General features: G+C 37.5%; 1 protein-coding gene across 1 annotated transcript in view; it reads right to left on the reverse strand.

The window, feature by feature from the left end:
* DNAJC24 (DnaJ heat shock protein family (Hsp40) member C24) overlaps window positions 1-23,285 on the reverse strand; it is a 49,138-nt gene extending 25,853 nt beyond the window's left edge. Inside the window, exons 1-2 of the mRNA XM_044425794.1 lie at window positions 23,151-23,285; window positions 19,099-19,234 (exon numbers count right to left, since the gene is read on the reverse strand). Coding sequence (XP_044281729.1) covers window positions 19,099-19,206 — 108 coding nt within the window. The 5' untranslated portion in view covers window positions 19,207-19,234; window positions 23,151-23,285. The remainder of the gene's footprint in view (window positions 1-19,098; window positions 19,235-23,150) is intronic.
* Window positions 23,286-23,577: the final 292 nt, after the last annotated feature.

Raw genomic sequence — 23,577 nt, forward strand, 5'->3', positions numbered from 1 at the left:
ATTGCAAAATTATATTGTTATTTAAAAGCAATAATTTACCTGGCTTTTATTATAATATATTTGGGCAACTATATGAAACAAAGTGGCAAAACATTTTAAAAACATCATTATCACATATTTAAAATATATAAGATAGCTATTATACACAAATAAAAGAAAAATAATTAGGATCTACATTTTGTCCATTTTATACTGTATTAGGACAAAAGGAAAAACAAATCCCAGGGACTAAGTACCTGCACCAAATACAACACACTACTGCCACCTAATGTATACTCAAAAATTACTTTCAAAGACATTGACTTTTCTCCACCCTGTTGATGAAATCAGCACTTCAACAATAGAACTATTTATTTTACTTGATTATCATCTTTTTAATTAATGCTTTCAGTTTTATAATTTATCCTACCCAGATGTTTTTCTTAGGCAAGTATAAACATATATTGTTTCAGGCCTGCAAAATTGGAAAAGGAGACCACAAACTCTGCTGACCAAAAAAAAAAAAAAAAATCAATAAAAAACAAAAGGTTTTTTAATTTGCAATAACAAAACATTTGTAGAAAACTATCAAACAGACACATGCAGGCATTTCAATGGTAATGTGAAAAATCTGTGTGAAATTTAAACAGTAGCATAATTTCTCAGGGGCTCTTTTTGCCAATGGATTTTATATGGAGAAACAAACTCCTCAAAATATGAAGAGGAGATTATAAAGAGGAGATTAACCACAAGCACAATTATTACTTGCAAATCTAGGGAGCATTAGGATGTGGTATAGGAGCTCTGCCAATGTGTGTGTACGGGAACCTAGTGCCTCTCTCCATGTGGTCACAGAAAGCTCAATAAATATAGTTCTAACCCCTGCAGCATTTGTACCAGTGGAAGCAGTACTGTGAGGGGGAAGAATTTCCAAAACACGTTTTCCAGTCCTTTATTTTCCCCATCGAAAATAATCTGTTTGTAAAGTTTATCAGAAACAATTAATGATGTAATAGGGCAAAAAAAAACTTGGGACACTGAATTTTAGCCGTTGTTTACTAAATGCTAGTAAAATAAACATGCTAAATTAGCTCTATTTAGGGCTTCAGAACTTCTTCCTATGCCAAAATATTCAAGGGGAGCATTTTCCAGTTTTCCATTATTTTTTCCAGTTCAGCCTTTCTGGCAAATTCACATTACTGCAGATGAGCTCCAAAAGAGGGCATTCCAAAATGGGTTGGTGGTGGCCTTGGATCCACTGGATGAAAGGCCCCTTCATTCCTTAAGAGGTTCCAGAATCAGGCTCAGCCTTGAGTTAAAACAAATCCATACACCCTGGCCAGTTCAAGCCGGCAGGACTTGGAAGTGGTAGACAATCCATTAGTTTACTTCCAACCAAGTGTAAGGGCTGGGAGGTGGGTGGTAGGCTGCTACAGGCAAGATGCCAGAACAAGATGCCGGGTGGAGACTTGGAGCAGGTTTAGAAGTTTAAAGGCAAGGGGCACATCTTTGAAAAGTCCAAGGTCACAAGCCAGTGAGACAATAATGCTCAGGAAAAAACATGGCCCAGAGCAAGCTAAGGGTTGGGTACTGGTAGACAGTCATGTTCAGGAGCAAGGTGAGGTCATGGAGGATAGGTCCACGTAGAGCAGGATCAGGCAGGAGACAAGGATGGAACAGGCTGGAGCTTGCCATGCAACTCTTCTTTAAAATAACATTCTGATCCTGTAGATAGGCCAGATTTAGACTGAGACCACAGCACAAGTGAAAAGGGTTTCCTGCTCAAATAAGAAGTTTCACTGAGAGCATTCAAGACAAAATTATATAACTTTTAAAAATTGGGACAACAGCTGAAAGCATCTTTAGGGAAGGGGGTTACTTTTGGCAAAAATGGTTTTCTTGTTTACATTATAGATATGTTGCCCTAAATTTTTATTAGAAGGTATAAAATAACACACATCTTTCTCTCTTCCCTCCACTCAAATGAGTTCCCACCCCTTCCCTCAGTTCAGTCAAGACTGCCCAATCAAGGTGGTCTTGAGACTGAGGGAAGATCCACATAACTCCCCTCTATCCAGTCAAAGTCAATCCAATAATGAAGGGAAGAAAAAAAATGAAATATGACTTTGAGTGGGATTGGTGGGTGGGCTATGTGAATGAACAGAAAGCCATGAAATGGTCCACGCCAAACAGGCTCTTACTGTCTAAGAGGAGATTGCATAGCAGATGAAAAGTGTGTTATTGTCTAAAAGATTCAATCTTGGAGTGGCAGAATGCCAGCACTCCACGTACATCCAAGGTATGTTGCACAGACTCCGCTGGGTTCAATGGAGAGTGGAGAAAAAGATAAAATAATGCCCTGGTTTAAATGAAAAGGTGAAACCACTTTAAAAAGGAATGGTATGGAGGCAGTCTCACCTTATCCCTGTGAAAAATAAGTATGGGGAAGCCACATGTAAAGCACACAGTTCACTGGAGGAGCGAACGGATAGAACTGACATCGGGAAGGCTACCTTACAGGTCCCAGATCGTGATGGCAAGATGTGTCAACAGTATTGACTGCATCCTGCTTGTTTACACAGAGGACCACTGAGGTAGCAGGTGAGGAACATCTGGAACATGACTAGATTTCTCTTCACTGCAATCCTTTCTAGAAAGTTGATATGCTTGAAAAGTTGATATTCATGTGAACAAGGACAAAAAAGAACTCCCCCAGCACCAGTAAAGGGGTTGAAGAAGAACTGAGGGAATGCGTGGAAATGCCTTCCTTGTATAATGGACACTGGGGTGCGGGAACGGTTCCTGCCAAAACACTCTGAGTTGTAAAATCTTCCTGACAAAAGGCCCCATGCAAGCACAAAGTCCATATGTGTGATGCACTACATAGATCTAATATTGCTTAGAAATTTACACACTTAACTGAACTATTGGAATTTAATTTTATTTATGTTTTAAAGTTTCAATGATTTTTAATCCTTCCAATAACAATATAAATAAAATTATAAAATGCATCTGGATATGCTGACTAGTCTCACCAGTTATACAAATAGTAAAAAAAATCCTCCCTAAAATAATGAGAAGGTCTCTAGGGCACAATCCTATTCATGTTTACACAGAAATAAGTCCTGATTCCCAGCAAGCTATGCTGATTGAATTATGGAGGGAGTTGTGGGACTTTTCTATCTAAATATGTATAGGATTCTCAAAATAATGCAACAATTAAAAACTGACAAAGTGTTTTTATGTCAGGGACTGGGAATGCATGGGCCAAATCAGTACCAGAATTCCATCCTAAATCTCTTCTTTATTGCCCTTTATTTATCCCAGATTATTTTTAATTTTTCTTAGTCATCACACTTATGGACTACCCAGTAAGAAGGGACTGTGGACTGGTGAATTTTAAACATAAATAAAAACAAACAATGATAAAAAGCACTTTACAGGAAAAAATACAAAAATTAAGAGCAAGTGGTAAAAACAATACACCATATGAAACCGATTAGGTCTTATTTTACAGGCCTTAACCAAGCTAATATTCTGAACTAACACTGCCCAAGGATCAATTCACAACATCAACTGCCTTAGTTGCATTAGAGGAAAAGAAGAGGCAGAACCATGTCTGCAGTGGAGCCTAAAATGATATTGGTCAGAACTTGGAGGACCGAACCCAATTTGGAGGTAATGCAGCATGCCGGGGAATTCCTATTTTTATTTCCTATCTCAGATCAGAGATACTACCAAGAAATCCTCCAAGGAAAATGCCTCCAAAGAGAGGGACTTGGAAGCCAAATCCAACTTTTCTGAACCCTTGGGTACTTTGGGGAGTTTGAGAATTTGGGGCACCACCACTAAAGTGAACCCAGGGAGGATGTGTGTAGTCACATAATGGGTGCTGTGGGAGTCTAGCTAGTCAAAAGGGAGCCTAAAGAGCGGTGGAGAAGAGGAATAGGCTAGAAGACACAAGGGATAAGAAAATAGTACCCAAAGGAGGTGAAAAGAAGAGAATAAGCAAGGGCAGAGGTTGGAAGTAGGAAGAAACTGAAATTTAAAGAGGCAGAGATAGAAACTTAAAAGCTAGAGCCCTAGAAGGATTAAGAACAGGAAGGCAAAGGGGTACAGAAAAAACAACACTAGAAGCTAGTAGGCTGGAAACTTTCTAGAGAAGGGGAAGTTGCTGTGGTTGGGGAAAAGAGCAAAGGGTGAGGGGCAAACTGTCTTACCATTAAGGAAACCTGATTTCAATGCAGCCTTTACTTAAAACATTATAAAGAAACAACCTTCATAGACAACACTTCTGTTTCTGGCAGAAAAGAGTAAAAAGTCACCAACATCAGAGCAGAATTGTCACTGATAAATAAGAAACGTTGAGCTATTACAGTGCTTGATCAAAAGGGAAAATGGGTCTTGGGATTCCTGTTATGTCTTACGGCTTTCCTACATGAGGTGTTTATCATTATGATTGTATTAAGTGTTTGCGTTTTTTTTTTGGCGGGAGTGGGTAGACAATAATGTGATTCTCCAGTTTCATTCTTGTCTCTAATCAGCATTTTTGGTAGTTTTCAGTTATTGTGGTTACCAGTCATCAAGCTGAAACCCTATGAACTGAAAATTAAGTGTTTAATTGTAAAAGTGAAAGCACATGCAAATTTGGTTTGTGCAATCCAGCTGTTCCATGGTGGCATCAAGAAGTTATGCAGCAGAAAAGCAGGAAAGGAAGTGCTAATATAGTGTGTGGGTTTCAATTCTGCATTTAAACCAAAAGTAGATACAGGGAATTAATAGCCTTGTGTAGAAAGCTCATAGTGAACAAAGGCAGCAAAAATGGTTAACTCTAGTGTTTTTCTGTCAAAAGTCAGGCACTAAAATCTTCTATCAAGTTGTAAAGGGTGACTCTTTCCAGCTGAGATATAGAAATTTCTAGGAACTCAAGTTTACAACTTAAGAAAGGACTGATTTAAGTTAAAGGCAGCCTTACAGTATAATCACTCCATAGAGAAAAAGCCCTGTAACTGTAAATAAGGAGAAAACATTATTTGGAGACCCTGAAATAAAATGGCCCTCTAAGCATGCAAAAAATAACTCAAGGGGTTATCAGCAAGAACAGAACCTCCATGACATGCTGTCAGGACCACAATACCTGAATGAAACCTGCAGGAAAGTCAGATGTTGTCTAGTTCTATATGGACACCCATGTATACAGTACATTAGCTGAAGCCCCCTCCTACAAAACAATGCTTTTGGGAATGGCTGTTTTAGTGATTCACAATATACCTCCTGGAAGATGTCTAGATGATTGTCTGGTTGAAGAGGCATACGAAGGCAAGCAACAATGCTGTGCACTAGATTCGGAAAGAGGTTTTTCTGGGCCTTTCTTTCCCATTCACTTCATCCAAGCAAGGACTTAATAAATCAACAAGTCACTAGACAGGCAAATTCTGATAGACTCACTTGATCTTTGGATTAGGATGGATCTTTCATCACTGAAGAGTGCTTTGTTTTGTTGCCAGTACAAGATCATGTTGCTCCCTCACCACTGCATTCAGTTTCACCCACGTCACTAGTACATCACTACAACTGTCCAGTCACACTGTTCTTTGTCTTTTGGGCTTTCCCCTACTGATTGTTCTGGTGTTTTACTTTGTTTCCCTCTCCTTGGTGGCCATATACCACCTTACAATTGAAAAATGGCAGGTCCCTGACTCCCAGCCTCTGAAGACTTCTCTAGTAGGCCAGATCATAGCATGTGGCCCACTGCTACAGAAGACAAAGCGAGAGCCCCTGCTTATAATGAGCATCCACTACAGAGAAAGAAGTAGAGAGCAATATCAAATAGTTTGATCAATTCATTTAGTGACTACATATTTAAGACTATTACAAATTCCAGCACTTTGAGGGTCAATATTCTCTCTCTCTCAATACTTTATTGCAACATCATGTTAAGTGTCTCTCTCACACAACCTTATTCATACATCCATAAATAAAGCTATTAAATTATACCTACTGTTAATTAGTTCATTTGAATGCAAAAATACAATCTGCTCTTTCAAGAAATTGAGCTGATGCGTGTGGGGTGTCCACCTTCACCATTCAGTTCTGAACAGTACCTTACAAATGGAAACCAAGCTGTTACAAATTATCTTTATTTCTTCCCAAGTCACATGGAAGTGACAAGTTAGTTGCTCCACCAATGCCACTGCCCATATTCAAGGTATCTCTGAACTGTGAGTCCTTGGACATTTTTCCAAGTTCTGGCAATCTCAGTCCTCATAGCCCCCTAGGAGTGTCACCAACAATTCTTTATAACAGAACCCTTCATTTTCCCCAGTAAACAAGGAAAACGGCAATACAGTTTCATTAGGAGTTATCTTTTCATAATATACAGGGATTTTACTATTTTGTGCCAGAAGTTTTGATCTTTGCAATGAAGTACCAGATATGTTAAGTGACCATTTTAAACTACAGTTTCTCTAATACATATCAGATAACTCAGCACTAACTTTATGAAATTTTGTGGGAAAGCATATGGCATCTATGAAATACTTTTTAATACCACTTCCTTAGACATAGCTGATAGAGACTTATAGAGTTGCCAGGACCACAATTTTACCCATGACCCTTCTTCTGATACACAAATATTTAGGCTGGTTTCCCAAGTCATATTGTCTACCATGCTATTCCATATTCTTTTTCCATAATATCTTATAGATGACAGAAACTAATCCTATTTGCTTTAAAGATTCTGTACTTTTAATCAAAGTTTCAAGGAAGAGAAGCATATTGTTCACATACATATTAGCTGTATGTTTCCTATTCCTTGTCTTTATTCCAATAAAATTATTTTTCTCTAATGGAAGCAGCCCTACACCTAGAGCAACTATTAATGGGGAAAGGGGATCATCCTGCCCTGTATCTCTATAAATTTTACATTTTTCAGAACCGAGTCCCTTAAAGTCTCACCCTTATTCATTATTTTCATAAGTTCAAGTATTCTTAATAATGAAATACATCAAGTAAAAGTACAACTTTTTTTATTTTTTTTCAGTTATAGTATTATACAAAATCTGCTATACTTTATATAATTTTATTTTATTTATTTATAACATTTCTATGCTGCCCCCATCGCAACAAAGCCTCGGGGCAGCTCACAACATTCATAAAAAGATACAATCAATAATTTAAAAACTGGTACCACCTTGGCTATATATATTAAAATCTATAAATACAATAATAATAAATTAACAGTTAAAATAACTTTTAAATGAAAAGGTCTTTGCCTGGCGCCGAAAAGCAAATAATGACGGCGCCAGGCGGACCTCTCTGGGGAGCGCATTCCATAGGTGGGGCGCCACCGCAGAGAAGGCCCTCCTCCGGGTACTCGCCCTCCGAATATCATTCATGGAGGGTTCCCGGAGAAGGGCATCCGCTGCCAATCGTAGGGGGCGGGAGGGCATATATGGACGCAGACGTTCCTTTAGATAACCAGGTCCCAAGCCGTTAAGGGCTTTATAGGTCATAACCAACACCTTGAATTGGGCCCGGACTTCAATAGGGAGCCAGTGAAGCTGACGGAGAACTGGGGTTATATGAGAACAATGCCCAGTCCCCGTCAGCAACCTGGCAGCTTCAATAATTCATAATAATAATTCATCTGACTGCCCTGACAGGAACCCATATTGATCTATATGAATATATTTTGTAATAGAATATTCAGTCTTTGGGCTAAAATAGATGAAAAAACTTTTGGTCTTGATTTTGTGAGGTGAGTGACAGAAATATGGACAGAAGAATCCTATCCTTTGCTGATTTAAAATAGGTAATAATTTCCAAAATTCAGATTCTTTATCTGCACTTAGTACTGAATTATGTATTTTAAAAAGATGTGAAACAATGTCATCCTCACATATGGAAATCATCTGTAAAACCATCAAAACTTGGGGTTTTTCCTTTATGTTTTCAATGTTTTTATTTCATTAGACGTTATTGGAGAATTAAGATACTGTTTATATTGTTCTGAAATTAGAATAACCAATGAGTTTAATAAAGTGTTACTATCTATAGCTGGTGCTACTTCTAATTCATACAATTTCTCATAACAGTCTTTAAACATTTTAGATAGCTTTTCTTGTGAGGTTACTTGTGTATCATCTTTTAATAAAATTGTTCTTTTAGCAGCATTCTTTTTATTATATAAATTAGTAACTTGGAATTTTGGTTTCTATATTTATGATGATTTTGATTTAGATAAATAATTTGTTTGAGTTTTGCTTGTACCTTATGCTTCTAATTCTACGTTAGTTTGCCTTTTTTCAGTAAGTATTTTCTTATAGCCTGATTTCTTGTGTTTCTCTATAGCTGTGGTTTTCAACCACCAGTCTAACGCCAGTCCACTGGAGATTTCTTGCACGGGGGCTGGCTATGCTCTACCACCTCTTCCTTGGTTGGCACTGTGTTCACAGGGTTTGTGCTGGTGCCACTGGGGATGGGGTGGGGAGAGAGCTTAGTGAGAGCTGACTAGGAGCCATACCATCCTGATTTTGGTATTTTGTTCGTCTGCATTTTTTTATTGCTTGGTTTCTGGTTGTTTTGGAGAGTTTTCCTTTTTTTTTGGTATTGTGTTTGGAAACTAATACACAGAATACTCTAGTATGTGTATGGAGCTTTTGGTTTCTGCCTCAGTGATCCCCGAGGTAGTTTTCCTGTTTTTGCCGGTCCTCAGCTGTGGAAAGGTTGAAAACCACTGCTCTAGAGGATCTTTAATCTAGCATATAAATTTTCCTGCATTTTTCGCCTTAGTCTTGATGCCCCCTCTATAAATATCCTTCTCAAATACGGTTTAAGAGTGCCCCACTGTCGTATTAATCTGACATTTAATGTTGGTTTTGCTTCATCAGTGTCATTCAGTCTGTAAATGAATATAGCATCTTTTTAATTTTTCCAATAAAAAATAGCCTCTAGATTCTGGGGGTTTATTTATTGTAGTGCCATTAGTCCAGTGTACTTTTTCTGGAAAATGATCAGATATCAAAGTGGAAGAAAAACCAATCCTAGCCAATAGCAGTGTAAATGATTCTGATATAAATATATGATCTATATGTGAATAGATTGAATATTTCTTTTAAAGTATAATTTTTAATTGTAGGATCAATCTACTAACCCACCCCCTGCTTTTAAAGCCAATTCAATTGTTTTAATGTATTTTGTATTCGATGTTGTAAGCTGCCCCGAGGCCTTGGCAAGGGGCGGCATAGAAATGTTTTAATAAATAAATAAATAAATAAAATAAAATTCTTACCCAGTAGGTAGTTTTCTATCTATTAAAAACACAATTGAATTATACAGTGCAAAAAATTATTTCTCCCCATACAAAGTGTTTACATCAAACCAAGCTTTCTCACATAAATCCAGCTTGAGCTCTAATAAGAGCATAGTAAGATTGAATGTTTAATAATCTTTCTCCTGATATATCTTTTATTATATAGTTACCACTTTGGTTAGTTCATTGATCTACAACTTCATTGATCTAGCACTCTTCATAAAAACTATAGCTAACTCTCTTGATTCTGATGTTCCACAGGCATATTTTTTTCTAAGGATGAATGATTTAAAATACGGTGTACCTGTTTTCTATGACAGGTCTGCATCAAAAGAGAGCATGTTTAATTACCCATTTGGTTTAAAATTCATATATTTAGTCCTCTCAAGGTCAGTGTTACATATAGTTATTTAAATCTAGACTAGTAGGAAACAGTGACTATATTGCAAACAAGAAAAAACCTTGACTGCCACATCCCCCCTCCCCACCCCTTGGTCTGCCCGCTCTCCTTGTTCAACATGTGGAAAGGCCAACATGTCTCCAACTTTCTATAAAAATCTATCTCAATATGGACTCCCATGAGATGCCAGGAGGCAGAGCCTATGCCCAAGGCTGTATATCTCCTTCCTCCAGCACTTCTGCCCATTATTAATCTTTCTAATAATTTTCCCAATTACAAAAAGACAGCAATGAGTCAGCAGCTTAATTATAAATTCATTTTCTCAGTTAAGATAGCCCCAGTACAAAAATATAATTATTAATGTCTAATCACTCATTCCCCCCCGCACCAACAAAAATAGGACAGCAGTGTCCTTGAAGCAAATGGGGGAGTTGTGGAAACAGATTCACTGTGTTGTTAATAATTTATTCTCCCTTCTGCTTTCTTTACTCATTGTTGCTTTCTTAATTCTTCAGATTTCTCTTTATCTATCTTGTATCTTCTTCGAATCATATTCAGGCACAGAATCTTTAACTCTTTGCAACTCTCATACTTGCTCTGTAGCAGTTATAATAATTATTTTGAGGCTGAGTCAAATAATCAATTTAAAGGAAAATCCTGACACATAATTGTCTGATTTTTGATAGTATCTGTGAGCTTCCATTGCTTGTGTCTTCTAATAGTTTCAGTTGCCAAGTCCTGGAAAACTTACTCTTATTCATTTTCATATTACAAAACTTCTAGACTACTCAATGAATGGTAGGTTCTTAATTTCTTTGTGTATTAATCAAATAATGTCTTGCAACCTTGCAATAATGTCTCTCTGGTGACCTGCAAATATTTGTTTAGGACCTACTGCATGAATTCTTTTCAGGTCTTCTGATGTGATTCTTAAGTCTGGACAATGGATTTGAATCTATTTCACAACTTAACCCTTTGAATCCTCTTTGCCATATTTTCAACAGGCTTGTGAAAAAGGAATCACTGCTTTCTTGCTTCACCAAGTTATCTCTTGGTAGTTTATTTCTTTCCACACCTCCTAAATTAGCCTCTTAGTGCTGAGCCAAATCCAATCTTTACTTGCTATTTTTCCTCTTTCTTTAATATTTATGCTCATCTCTGCCAACCTGTATTTTCTTGGTGTTACAGCGATTTTCAAACTGTTTGCAAGTATTTCCTCAATTGCTTTAAAAACTTTTTCATATCTATCAATAGATTCATTGGCCAATTTAGTTTTCCCTGCTATCACCCTCTTCATCTTATCTAATGCCATATCTATTCCATGTTCTTCTGATGAATCTGATAAATCCAGTGCTTTTTTGGTAAGAAAAAAGGTGCCGGAACTCATGAAATTATTTACCTTTCTCATGTAGTCAATCACTGTACACACACCCACACATCAGTTGTGTAACAAAACATAACGGTCGCCGCCTGCAGTAAGCACTCAGTGCGCGACCACACAACCAATCACAAGCCGAGCAGCGCCATCACAACCAGTGCGGACAAAGTACACATGCATCGGACTCGACACACAAGCAGCCCGCATGCACTGCTTTAATGATTTTGCCGCCGAGCTGCTACACTCAACAGGGCGATTCAAATCCACGTGGACCAAACATCAAATTTTCAAAAGTTACTTTTAAAACTTGGAAAATTTGTCAAAAAAAGGTGCCGGAACTCCGTTCTGGTGCATTCTATGACAAAAAAAAGCACTGGATAAATCAGTTTGACCTTAAAGGCATTCAAGTCTCAATTTTGTTTTACTTTTTTCTGTTTCTTCATCTCCTCAGTATCTCCAAATATTATTTATTTGATGTGTTAGCCTGACTCACTTTTAAGTAATATATTTGGGCAGGCAGGGAACACAGCAGTTATATTATACTGTCATTTTTCAAGGCAGCAAGCCATGGGCTCTAACTGTGAGTTTATCAGATTTGAGTTTAAGGATGGATCCTGCAACAGAAGGTCTATTGTAACTGGGAGCAACTGCAGGTTGGTTCCAATAGTCTCAATAATGTCAAATGACCAGACTTTTCTGGTCATTACCTAACAGTGAAGTTCTTAGCACCAACTTTGCCATAATCAAAGAATGCATGTGGCTCCTCGATAAAGCTACATCAGGGAGTATATCTCTGATGCTCACTCAGTTCACTTTTGTACCAGAGATACAAGAAAATAAGATGGGAGCTACTAGACAACTCCTGTAGCCTTGGAACAAATAAGACTGAATAATCTTAGAATCATAAAGAGTACAGTTAGAAGGGGCCATGAAGGCCATCAGGTCCAACTTCCTGCTGTTGCAAGACACCAATTTACATCATCCCACTCACATGGCTGTCCAGTTTCTTTTTGAATGTCTCTACTGTGGGAGAGCCCACCACCTCTCTAGGTAGCTAGTTCCACTGTCGTATTAATCTGACATTGAGGAAACTTTTTTCTGGTATCTACCCTGAATCAGGAAAATTGAAAGCAGCTTCAATTGATTGATTGTCCTGTACTAGTATCACCAAGGAGAGATCTTAACCTTCCTCTTTGTGACAGCCTTTGAGGTACTTACAGAGGGATATCATGTCCCCCCTCAGTCTCTTCTCAAGGCTGAACATGCCCAGTTCCCTCAGTCTCTCTTCACAGGGGAGTGTTTTCAAACCCTGGATCATTTTTGGTGCCCTCCGCTGGACCCTTTTTAATTTACCTGCATGTTTCTTAAGTCTTGGTGCCCAGAATTGGACACAGTATTCCAGGTGAGGTCCGACTAGTGAGGAGTATAGAGGAACTATTGTGATTTGGAAATAATACTTCTGTTAATGCATCCCAAAATACCATTTGCCCTTTTGGTGGCTGCATCACATTGTTGGCTCATACTTAGTATATTGTCTACAATTACTCCAAGATCTTTTTCTTTTTTAGTTCTGTCGAGCCGTGTATTCCCCATCCTAATAAAAGTAGGATTTTCTGCTATGAACATTTGAATACATTTCCATTTCCTCATGTACAATACAACATATGTAATTCATCTCTCTTTTGAACATATTAATTACAAGAAATGTTACTTTGCGCTTACTGATATCAGTATTCTTCAACATAATTTTAGACCTGCTAAATCATTTTATTCTGGGAAGCTTTATCTTATTGACCAGCTACATTCTTAAAGTCATTTTGTTTTTAAAATGTTTATATCATTTTGATTTAATCTCATACTGTTCACCAGCCCAGGATCTGTTTGGATGTAGAACAGTACAGAAATGCTGTGAGCATTTATGAACCACAGCTGTGCTGCATTTCTGTGTTCTAATAGATCTCCTCTTTCAGGGTCTTTTTGCCAAAAGTGGGAAGATTCTATAGTCAAGACCAGATCTTTTTTAAAGAAATTGCACAGGCATATGCAACACAGAGATTTGGGGTGTGCTGATATTGCTAATGGAAGAAAGTAAATAGTATATATATTTCAATTTCTCAAAATTCCTGTCCTCTAGGTTGGCCCAACAGCCCCAGCCCATCAATAGCTTCAACATTTCCAGAATTCTTACACTTACACAGGAATAGAAACATGACAATAACAAAAATGGTAGCTATCTCAGCCTATCTAAATCAGCAGTGGGCAACTTGTGATCTTCCAGATGTTTTGGCCTACAACTTCCATCAACCCTAGTCAGCATAGCCAATGGAGCACTAATGGGAGAAGTAGGCTAAAGCACAGGGAGAACCATAAGTTGCTACCCCCTCCCCATGAAGATCTGAAGGAAAGAGGGAAAGGGCAAAACAATATATTGCTAAATAATAATAGCCTTTGATTTTAGACATCTATACAATCTGTTTTCAAGGACAGAATCCTATCCTACAGGTATACCCGCAGACCTCTGAACTCAGAGGGCTATGCAAATCCTATGCAAATAAGAGAAGCATGGGAGCAAAGGTTGTCTTTCACTCTATAAAAAAGCTCAGTGTCCATCTGTCTAACTGTTGCTCTTTGAAAGGGGAGGGAAGGAAGCTAAGGATTCTACCAGGATACATTATATCTTTTGTAGCCATAGAATAGCACCTGACATAGCATTTTCCATGATGGCTGGGAGGAGGAAGGGCATCTTAGTGTGAATCTCCAGCTCCAAACTTGGAGCAATTTTCCCACCTTGGAGCTCACAATCTGAACAATCCTGGGGAAACCTAATTCTGTCCATGGTTGCTGTATTAATGGTTGCCCTTTATGGATCCAAATTACCTGTAGACAGCAGCTGTTCTCCTTTTATTCCACACCAGACTATAGTTAGACCTGATTTTGAATGCAATGGACTGATAAATAATAAAATCAAAGCATCCTAAATACATTATATATCACATACTCCAAAATCTGTGTCAACTGGCTTTATTAATACTTCCAAGTTTATTCTTATTCCCTAGATCTGCTCTTCCTAAATATCCACAGATTGAGCTAAACATTCTCATTCTCTTTCTCTCTCTCACACTGGGTATAGAATTACAGGCAAAGAATAGGAAAAGGATTGAGATCAGGCAGTAGAACTTTTGATGAGCTTCACTCATTAATATCTGCATCAGAAGATAAATACAGAAAGAGGAGAAAAAATAGGCACAATTAAATGCTTATGTTATTGGGCAATATCCAGTTGTGTCTTTCAATGTGCATTCCCCACTCAAGCATAATCCCCCACCCCAGAGTAGTCCCTACACTTGTCAAATCTATTGTGGATGAAATAGAAGACCAGTTAAAGAATTCAACAATAAATGGAAACCTTATATTTTACTTAATAACCAGGATGAAAAATAGAGTTTAAGTAAGGATTTAGCTGATGCATCATTTAATAAGTCATAAAAAGGAAATTCAGTTAATGAATTTAGTGACAAATGAAAAGCCAATTTTTATTTTATTCATAATTGAGAGAAAAGGGAATCTTTGGATATCATTAATGCATAATGTATACAATGATTAGATTAATATAATTGTTCTCTGAATTAAAGAAGGGGGGAGGGGAAATGCATGGAGAATAGAGGAGGAAAGGGAAAAAATTATTTTTAATTGTAATTGGGGCTGGAATCATCGCTTACTTGTTGTCTATGTTAAAAGAATTTTTCATCTGATATTCTTAGTTTTATTTGGCTATTTAACAATTTAATAAACATTATTTAGAATTTGTATTATCATATAAAATTTTAAGTTTAGAAGATGTAATGATTATTGCTGATTTTTTGTGAAACTTCCTGCATCTAGTTTTATAAGTGAGTTTTGTACAATGCTCCTTGGCAACTTTTTCTTGTTGTTCCATGTTTTTCTTTCTGCTTTTTTAATTTACAAAAAATAAGAAAAATGTGCTGTGGAGGGTTGGGGAACCATGTGAAGCGAATATGGGGGATTGCAATAGAAGATCAGATGAGAAAGGTCTACTACAAAACAAAAGGCCATTAATGTGATTTTGGATGTAACCCATGATTGTGATATACTATCCTTGGCAGAGCTCTACCATCAGACTATTTCAACTACTTCTTAGTACCAAAAGAGTGCTCTGCAGTTCAAATTCAGATATATGCCCTCCCACCCCTTAAGATCTGCGGGAGAGGCCCTTCTCCGGGAACCCTCCGTGAAGGAAATTAGGAGGATGAGTACTCGGAGGAGGGCTTTCTCTGGGGTGGCGCCCCATCTATGGAATGCGCTCCCCAGAGAGGTCCGCCTGGTGCCATCGTTATTTGTTTTTCGGCACCAGGCTAAGACCTTTTATTTAAAACTTATTTTAATTGCTAAATGATTGTATTAATTTGGATTTTAAAATTTTTAGCTGAGAATGCACCGGGGTTTTTTAAATGTTGTTGTTTTTTCTTTTAAATTGTTATATTATTATTATTTATGTATGTTTTATGTATTCTTTGTGAGCTGCCCCGAGGCTTTGTTGCGATGGGGGCGGCATAGAAATGTTTTAAATAAATAAATAAATAAATAAATAAATAAATAAATTCCAGTTTTGCAAAGGAAGTCATTCTTTAACTATAATCCTCTATAATAAGGAGATATCAATAACTTGTTTTTGGAATATTCTGAAAATTTTTTTATGAACTTTAAAATGTATTTATACAGTACCTATCAGAAAAAGGATGGCAATCATATAATTTAACACAATCACAACTAATGTTAACCACCAGCAAAGCTGGAAGGTTTAATTTTAGGTCTACCAGCTGTGTTAAGATACACGCACATGTGATTGTGCCATCCCTAAACTCTGCCTGTCTATTACTCTCAAACAGACAGGCTATCAACTTGAACAACAATCCTGCTGTCAGACAGACCCTGGTTTTAGGAAAACTCAAATGCTCTTCCTTATTTCAGAACTGGCCATTATGGCAATTTACATTGTAACAGCCACTCATTTGGAAATAGATGGGGGTTATCAAGGAAAAAGAGGGTCAACAAATCTAAGTATAACTTCAAGTGAAGTTCAGCACATAGCGACCTTTGCATCTGGAGTGTCTATACTTGAACGTTCACCTGTAGATTTGGCTTTCTTTTTCCCCATACAGCTTCCTTTGTACAAATGTATAAACAACTACCTTTGGAATTTGCTGAACTCACATTAATAATGTTAGACAATCTGCTGGTTTTTGGTGAAAATCACAGAAAATTAAGCAAGATCATAGAAAATTAAAAATCATAATCCTCTTGGACCATTGTTCTTAAGCTAAAAAGCAAGCAAGGAAAAATAAAGTTAACAAAACCGCACACCACAATTTCAATTAACCCAGAATTTGCAACACAAAAGTAGGAGTGTGTGAACAGTCGCTTCCAATGCACCCATTACTAGTTTTTAATCAACAGCTGCATCATAGGTTGTTAAGCATAACATGCAAAACCAGAATGCTGAGTTGTTTATGGGCTGTTTAACCCAGTGGTTAATCAGTGCTCTAAGTTCATGAATCATGCACAACAACCTATGATTGGGCCAACAGTCAGTTGTTGTTTAAAAGCTGAAATGAGAAGCACATAGAAGGCAGCACACCTGTTTCCTTGCACTTTTGCACCAGCTGTTTATTATCTGTTGTGTATATTTCGAAGTTTCAATTTGAGCTAGATTGGTATGAACCAATCACAGCTTCTTTAATTTAAATAAAGGCTGAGAGTAATTATTGCAGATAATTTACATATTAATCAGCTTATAATTAGCATCATTTAACAGATAAAAAATTAAGTTTAACAATGGTGATGGTAACTCAAAACAGTTTAGAAAACCAGAAATCAAAATCTAGGGACTGAGTTTTATTCCAAATCCCAAATTTAATATATTTTGATTTATTATTCCTTCAGAAATAAAGAGAAAACATGTTCAGTATATTGAGGCTAATGAAGATGTTCTGAGTAAAGCTTCAGTGAAGTAACAAGCATGTCAGCAATAGAATTCTCACCTATATAATCAAGGTTAACATTAGCAAAAGTTTCCAGAAGAAGAATGTGAATTAGACAGCTCTTCCACACACTCTCAAAGCACTTAAACAATTTAGCTACTGCAGATCTCAGACAGGTGACACACATTTTTGTCCCTTTTACTTCTAAGCCATTAAAGAGACCAGGAAAGATTATACATATTGTACAGTTGTAAGAGTACACTTGTAAATGAGTATTTCAAAAATGCTGAATACAGCTGCCTGATTCTCAGGGGCCCAAAAATGTTATCAAATATAAAAACTATGATCTTAATTTTTCCAAGCTCCAAAATAAGCAATTAAGATTAAAAACGGCAGCAAACATAGTGATTGGCCTAGAGAGAGAAGAACCCCAAGATACAAAGTACAGTGAGATGTGAGGCACGCTGTGGGTTGTTCCACAAATAGCCCATAGTGAGTAGCTTATTCAGGGGGGTGCCTAAGCATCTAGTGCAAACTCACCCAGTGGGACTTACTTCTGAGTAAACATGTATAAACTTGCATTGAAAGGTTAGCATGTTCAATCACGGAAGAAGGAAAGTTAACTTTCTTGCATACAGTATTCTTAATCACTATACTTTTCTCCAAAGCTAGTTACACCTAGGTATCAGTCCATACTTCTGACACAGACTTCCTTTCATAGTTCTTCAGAATCTTGTATAACAGAGGCTTTTCTAAAGAATCATGATCTAAAAATGCATAGCTGTTCTGGCTGGGTTTGAGCCCCACCTTGCTGTATCCCTCACTCGTGTCTATAGTCTCCGATTAGAACCCACCTTGCCATCTGGTCAGCATTTTCTATATTCTTATTAGCTGTCAAGTTATTGTTTTTGCTATTCTCTAACTTTTCTCTATGATTTAACAAGGAAGGGAAGCCATTTTAGCCTGTCAGTACAGTGCATGCTAGAAGCTGGAGTTCTCTCTGTCACACACATTTCTGAACTGCAAATCACAGCAAGCACTGAGAGGAGAGGGCAATATTAAAGACATGTATTTTTACATAGGTGAAAAAGTGTCAGCATGCTTGCAGTATCTGACAGACTCTCCAGTCCTCTACCTGAAGGGTTGCCCCACTTGAAAGTCTCCTTCCTGAAAAGGACAAGGATTTACCCCAGGGCCAGGATTCCACTTCTGCAGTTTTAGGGGATCTGCTCCAATCTACTTCCCCACCCCTCTCTTTAGTTCACTGTCCCCCCCACCAGATACATCATATTCTGTGGCCAATAAGCATGCTCAATACTCCTCGGACTGTGTTAGTTTTTCTTCTGTGGGGGAGGGGGATCCCCTTACAGGGTTTTTCCAAAGGGGAAGCTGGTACTTCTACAATCTCTGGAATTTCTTCAGACCTGATAATCTTGTTTCTCAGTGGTCAAAGTTCACAATAAGCCATGAATTCTTTTTGGTTACACAAACACACATTTAATTTCTATGAGAAGGTCTACAAATAAATAAAATATATCAAAAAGTACTAGATCTCCAAAAAATTGTCATATAAACCGGTGCTGCAGTTTAAAAACACACTTTTACAGGGGGAATAACATTTTTTTTCAGTCAGTGCCTCATGCTCAATTTATCCAGTGATGCCAGTCTAGTGCTAGTGACATTATAATTGCTTCCATGGTAGCAAATTGTAAAGTCAGAAACACCAAATGATTCATTTCATGCTTGCACAATTCAGAAGGGAAGGTCAGGATGATTCTTTAATTAAGATAAAGAATCATGTATAAGTTTCATTTTCATTTCACATGATAAAAAGCAGTGCTAGATTCTTGTACATTTTTGGAATTTTATGAAACTAGAAAAAGTTATTTAAGGATGCAACAAAATCACAGTTTCAGCTCTACCTAAACCAACATGCATACACAATATAATTAATACTCATTACATCTAGCTCTGTTTATGCAGCTTTTATCCAATATGTTGCCTCTCAAAATGCTTAAAATATACTTACCAATAGTACTAGCCTTTGGTATTTCCTTTTCAGTTCTGCTAAAGTGTCTGAAGGTCCTGCACCCAAAATACCGTACCAGTCTTTTTTTGGTAGCTCTCCAAAAGCCATGGCATAACTAGGAAGCTATTACTAGAATCTGTTTCAGTGAGAAGAACAAAGACAATTTTCAAAAGAATTTAAAAAACAGAATTCTTACAGATATCAGATAATAATAATAATAATAATAATAATAATAATAATAATAATAATAATAATATAATGGGGAAATGGAATTACTGAGGTAATGAACAAAACACTGCCAGCACAAAAATAAAGGAGAAGAATTTAGGTTTTGCCTGCAAGGAGTAGAAAAATGATTTATACATCTTCTATCTCCTATTTCAAGGAAAGTATACAAAGAAAACCAAGTTTCAGAGTTTCTGAGAAAAGTATAAGTACCATATATTACAACTGTTACTAAAAAAATCTTAATATTTTCCCTTCTGTATATTGGTCAACGACAACAAAAATGTACAACTAGTTTCTCATGGCCAAAATTTGCTTTGTGTTTGCATTTCATGAACAGTAACCTCCAATACTACTTTTTAAAATGAAAAGACTTCAAAATTTAGAAGCAGTTTCCAAAGGTCTATCTAGTGTAAGAAATATCTAGAAGCAGCTCTTTGGATTCTAGCCACTGAAATCATTTCTGCTAAGAAGCACTCTAGGTACTATATAATACACAGTATTAACCTCACTGAATTCAATTAGATTTACTCCTCAACAAGTACAGAAAGGACTGCAGTCTTATTATCAGTATGATATGGGTTGCAGCTTTGGAAAAACTTTTAATACAGGCTTTATGAAAACATTTCCACTTACAAAGAGGGAAATAGCCAAAAGCAAACTTTCTCCCAATTTACTTTATTGAAGAAAATGGCTGATCCTCATGCCTCTCTGCAATAACACACACATAACACAATCAGTGTCAAGCAATAGCTAACAGCTCATTATATTAATGAACAGCACAGAAATAGAAAGCCTTTGTAATGTGGTGACATGATAATGACAGCTTCTCATTAACTGTACACCAGGGGAAAATCAGGTCTAAGGAGACAAAGATCCAAGGAACTGGAAGTCTTCAGAAACAAATACCCAGTACTCTTGATGCAGTAGAGGCACCTCATGGAAGTTACTTCCTTCCCTTGACACACATTCTCTCTATTTTAAGGAAAACACTTTCATGAAGTGCACAGAAGGATGGTGGAAGAGCCTCAGAAGTGCTTCGTAAGCAATTGGTTCTTCAAAATGCTATGGAAATTATCAGGAAATGTAGTAACTTTATATGATAGAGACAAAGTGCCACTATGGTTCAATTCTGGTCACTTCTGGTTTAGATCAAATCTTAGGATAATGCATCAACTGAGGTGACCAAGGTATAGGCAAGCTATTCCCAGTTTCTCTCATGTGAGACCGCTAGTCTTATGAAGTCACATGAAACTTGTACAGGAGCTGTTTATTGCCCTTGATATAAAAACAAACAAACTCAGATCATAATATATATTGACCATGTTATTTTAGGTAACTAAATTATTAGGTAATTAGGTAATTAATTACTAATTTGTTGTACTTCTATACCACCTTTCTGAAGCCAACCAAGGTGGTTAAAAAAAATCAGAAACATACAAACCATTGTAAATCTGCAAAAATAACTTCATACCCATTTCCACAGTTGAGTTAAAAAGATGTGCCTTAATCCCCTTGCTGAAGATACACACAGAGAGGGTAACAGTAACAGGTCCAAAAGGAGTGAATTACAGCATTTGGGAGCAACAGAGAATGCTCTTTCCTGTGTTCCTGGCAAGCAGGCCTCCACAAATGAAAGTTTATACTGAGATAGACTGTAAACAAAATAACACCATCTGCACACAAAAGCATCAGCATGCCCAGGAGCAAACCTGGGTTAACAAAATTGCAATTTTTTAATGAAAAAAGAACCAAGGGCAATCTTCGCACCCAAAGAAACAGTTGAGATGAAGACTATGTTCAGCAAGCACTGAATGTTCATTGGATGTTGAGGGGGAAAAACAGAGAAGCAGAAAAGGAGAATGGGCTTCTGTTCTAATTTCTAATGCTGCAATCATATGCACAATTGCTTGCAAGCAGGTCCTACTTGAGTCAAGCCTACTTAAATCAAGCAGTATCTTTCTGGTATCCCTGCTGTTTGAAAAAGGAAGTAAAATCTTCTGTACATTTTCTTTCCTGACCCATGGATACATTGTGCATCCTTAAAAATGCAAAAGAAGGTACACTGGATTAGAACAAAAGTCTATCTAGTCCAGCATTCTATTCACATAGTAAGTCTGAGACACTAGAGGTGAAATATAACCATCATAACTAGTAGCCATTGTTGATACTGAGTCTCAATATTTCTTAGTTGTACAATGACTTTATGTGTATGGATGCTGGCACAACTTGGTCTTAAAAATGGTAAAAGGAAAAATGGGGAAGGAAAATTGGTGAAAGAAAAAATGGGGAATGACTATCTGTCATGGTTAGCCTTATGCTAATCACTGTTCACTGAACTGTGAATATGAACAGTTTGAACAGAATTGAACAATTAAATATGAACAATTTAAACATTATTCGCTGTCTTTGACCATATTTGTACAGACATGCTGATGATTTACAGGGCTGGTTTTAAAACTCTTAACCTGTAAAAACTTAGATTTGAATTATTCATATATGTAGTGTATAACTGAGGGTACCTTAGACTTTTACCAACTTGCAAGTCCCATTTTGTGTCTGTCAGTGGTTGGTGGACCTCTATGGATCACAGAAGCCATATCCTAAACTCACTTTTCTCCAAACCAAATTAACAGCTCTATAGAACTAATTAATCTTTTCAAGTTTTGTACATCGCCTTACATACATGAGGACACAGATAATTTCCTGGGACGGGGACAGCAGAAACATGAAACTGCTGCATATCCAAGATTGTCTATGATGGGAATGGGAACTAACATCTGTGGATGTGTAAACAGGGTGGAATGATAAAGGCAAGTTTTTAGAGTCACAGCTAACCTAAGTGAGAACTCTCTTGTAACTCGTCAAGAGCATTCTGAAATTTAATATGACCTGGAATCAGTTGAAAGTCTTCTTTCATTTGTTTTAAACTACTACTAACCACTCAAAGTCTTTGGGATAACATTTATTTATTTATCCAACTTATATTCCACAATTACATTAGTCCCAAGGACTCTATAATGAGCTAGAACTAAATGAGCTATAACTATAAATAATGTGCAATTTTGAAACTGAAATAAGTAATATGCCAACAACAACACTCTAAGGACTTATGAAAGGAAAAACAGAGAAGTTGGATGACAAGGATTTAACAAATATAAAATCCTCGGCCAAAGATGCACCATAACAGCAGGAAATTCTTCTGTGGGCTTCACCCCTGAAAATGCATACTGTACCCATCATAAAGGAACAGTAACAGATATATCACATGCTTTGTGAGCACCATAAAACCATTCATTATTGCTCTCTCAAGGCTCTTATAGCATATTTTTCAAAAACACGTGTAGGCAGGGGCATAAAATTAATAAAAAGTCGCCTGAAAAGGCTGCTGAGGAACCGACACGAGATTTCAAAATATTAAGACATGTATCCACAGAACCATCTTCATTTCACATCTAGGCATAGGAGAGAAGAAACTAGGTATGTTCTGCAGGTAAAATGTAATCCCCACTACACCTCATAATACCCTATTTTTCTACCAAAACAACTCTCCTTCCCCACCTCTTATTTCACATCAGAGAGAGGCGTAAAGCGCTAAGCTTCGAGGACGAGCAGCCACTTCACCTCACCCGCCTCTGACAAAACAAAGTATCACAGCTCTCTTGGCTGAACACAGGCCCAAACCGGAGGTCGGAACACCCGGCGAATGAGTTCCTTCTGAAACGAGTAAATACATTTTTCCCCTCGATTCTGAGCGTTTCTTGGGCCTATCCGGCATTCCTCATCTTAGAAAACAAACAAGCCCCCATTCTCCACGACAGCCTTACCTGTCCAGTAGCGATACTGGGGCGGAGGAGGGGTCACTGCAAGCCCTCACAAGGCTGCCCGGTGCATCAGGGTTAGACATGGAGGAACAGCAAACGGCTTTAACAGGAGAACTGAATTTGGCAAGCCGTCCGCCGCACACTCTTCCGACAGGAAACAGAGCAAAGAACATGCGGCGGCGGAAAATAAACGGTAAGGACTACGGCCAACTAGCTTCGCGACGCAGATTGCCGGGAACGTTCGAATACGGTCTTTGCTTTCTAGTCGGCTCCATAGACTGATGCGCAGACAGGAAGGCGAGGCAGGCAGGGGAGAGACGCTGTCGCCATGGAGACTGGAGGCAGCTTAGAGCAAGTAGGACGGCTGCGACACCGACACTTTGTAAGCGAACGTGTCGATTCCTTTTTACTCTGTTCAAATCTTTATTCA

This window comes from Varanus komodoensis, unplaced genomic scaffold, assembly GCF_004798865.1.
Source record: "Varanus komodoensis strain SLA01 unplaced genomic scaffold, ASM479886v1 scaffold16, whole genome shotgun sequence".
NCBI classification, from domain to species: domain Eukaryota; kingdom Metazoa; phylum Chordata; class Lepidosauria; order Squamata; family Varanidae; genus Varanus; species Varanus komodoensis.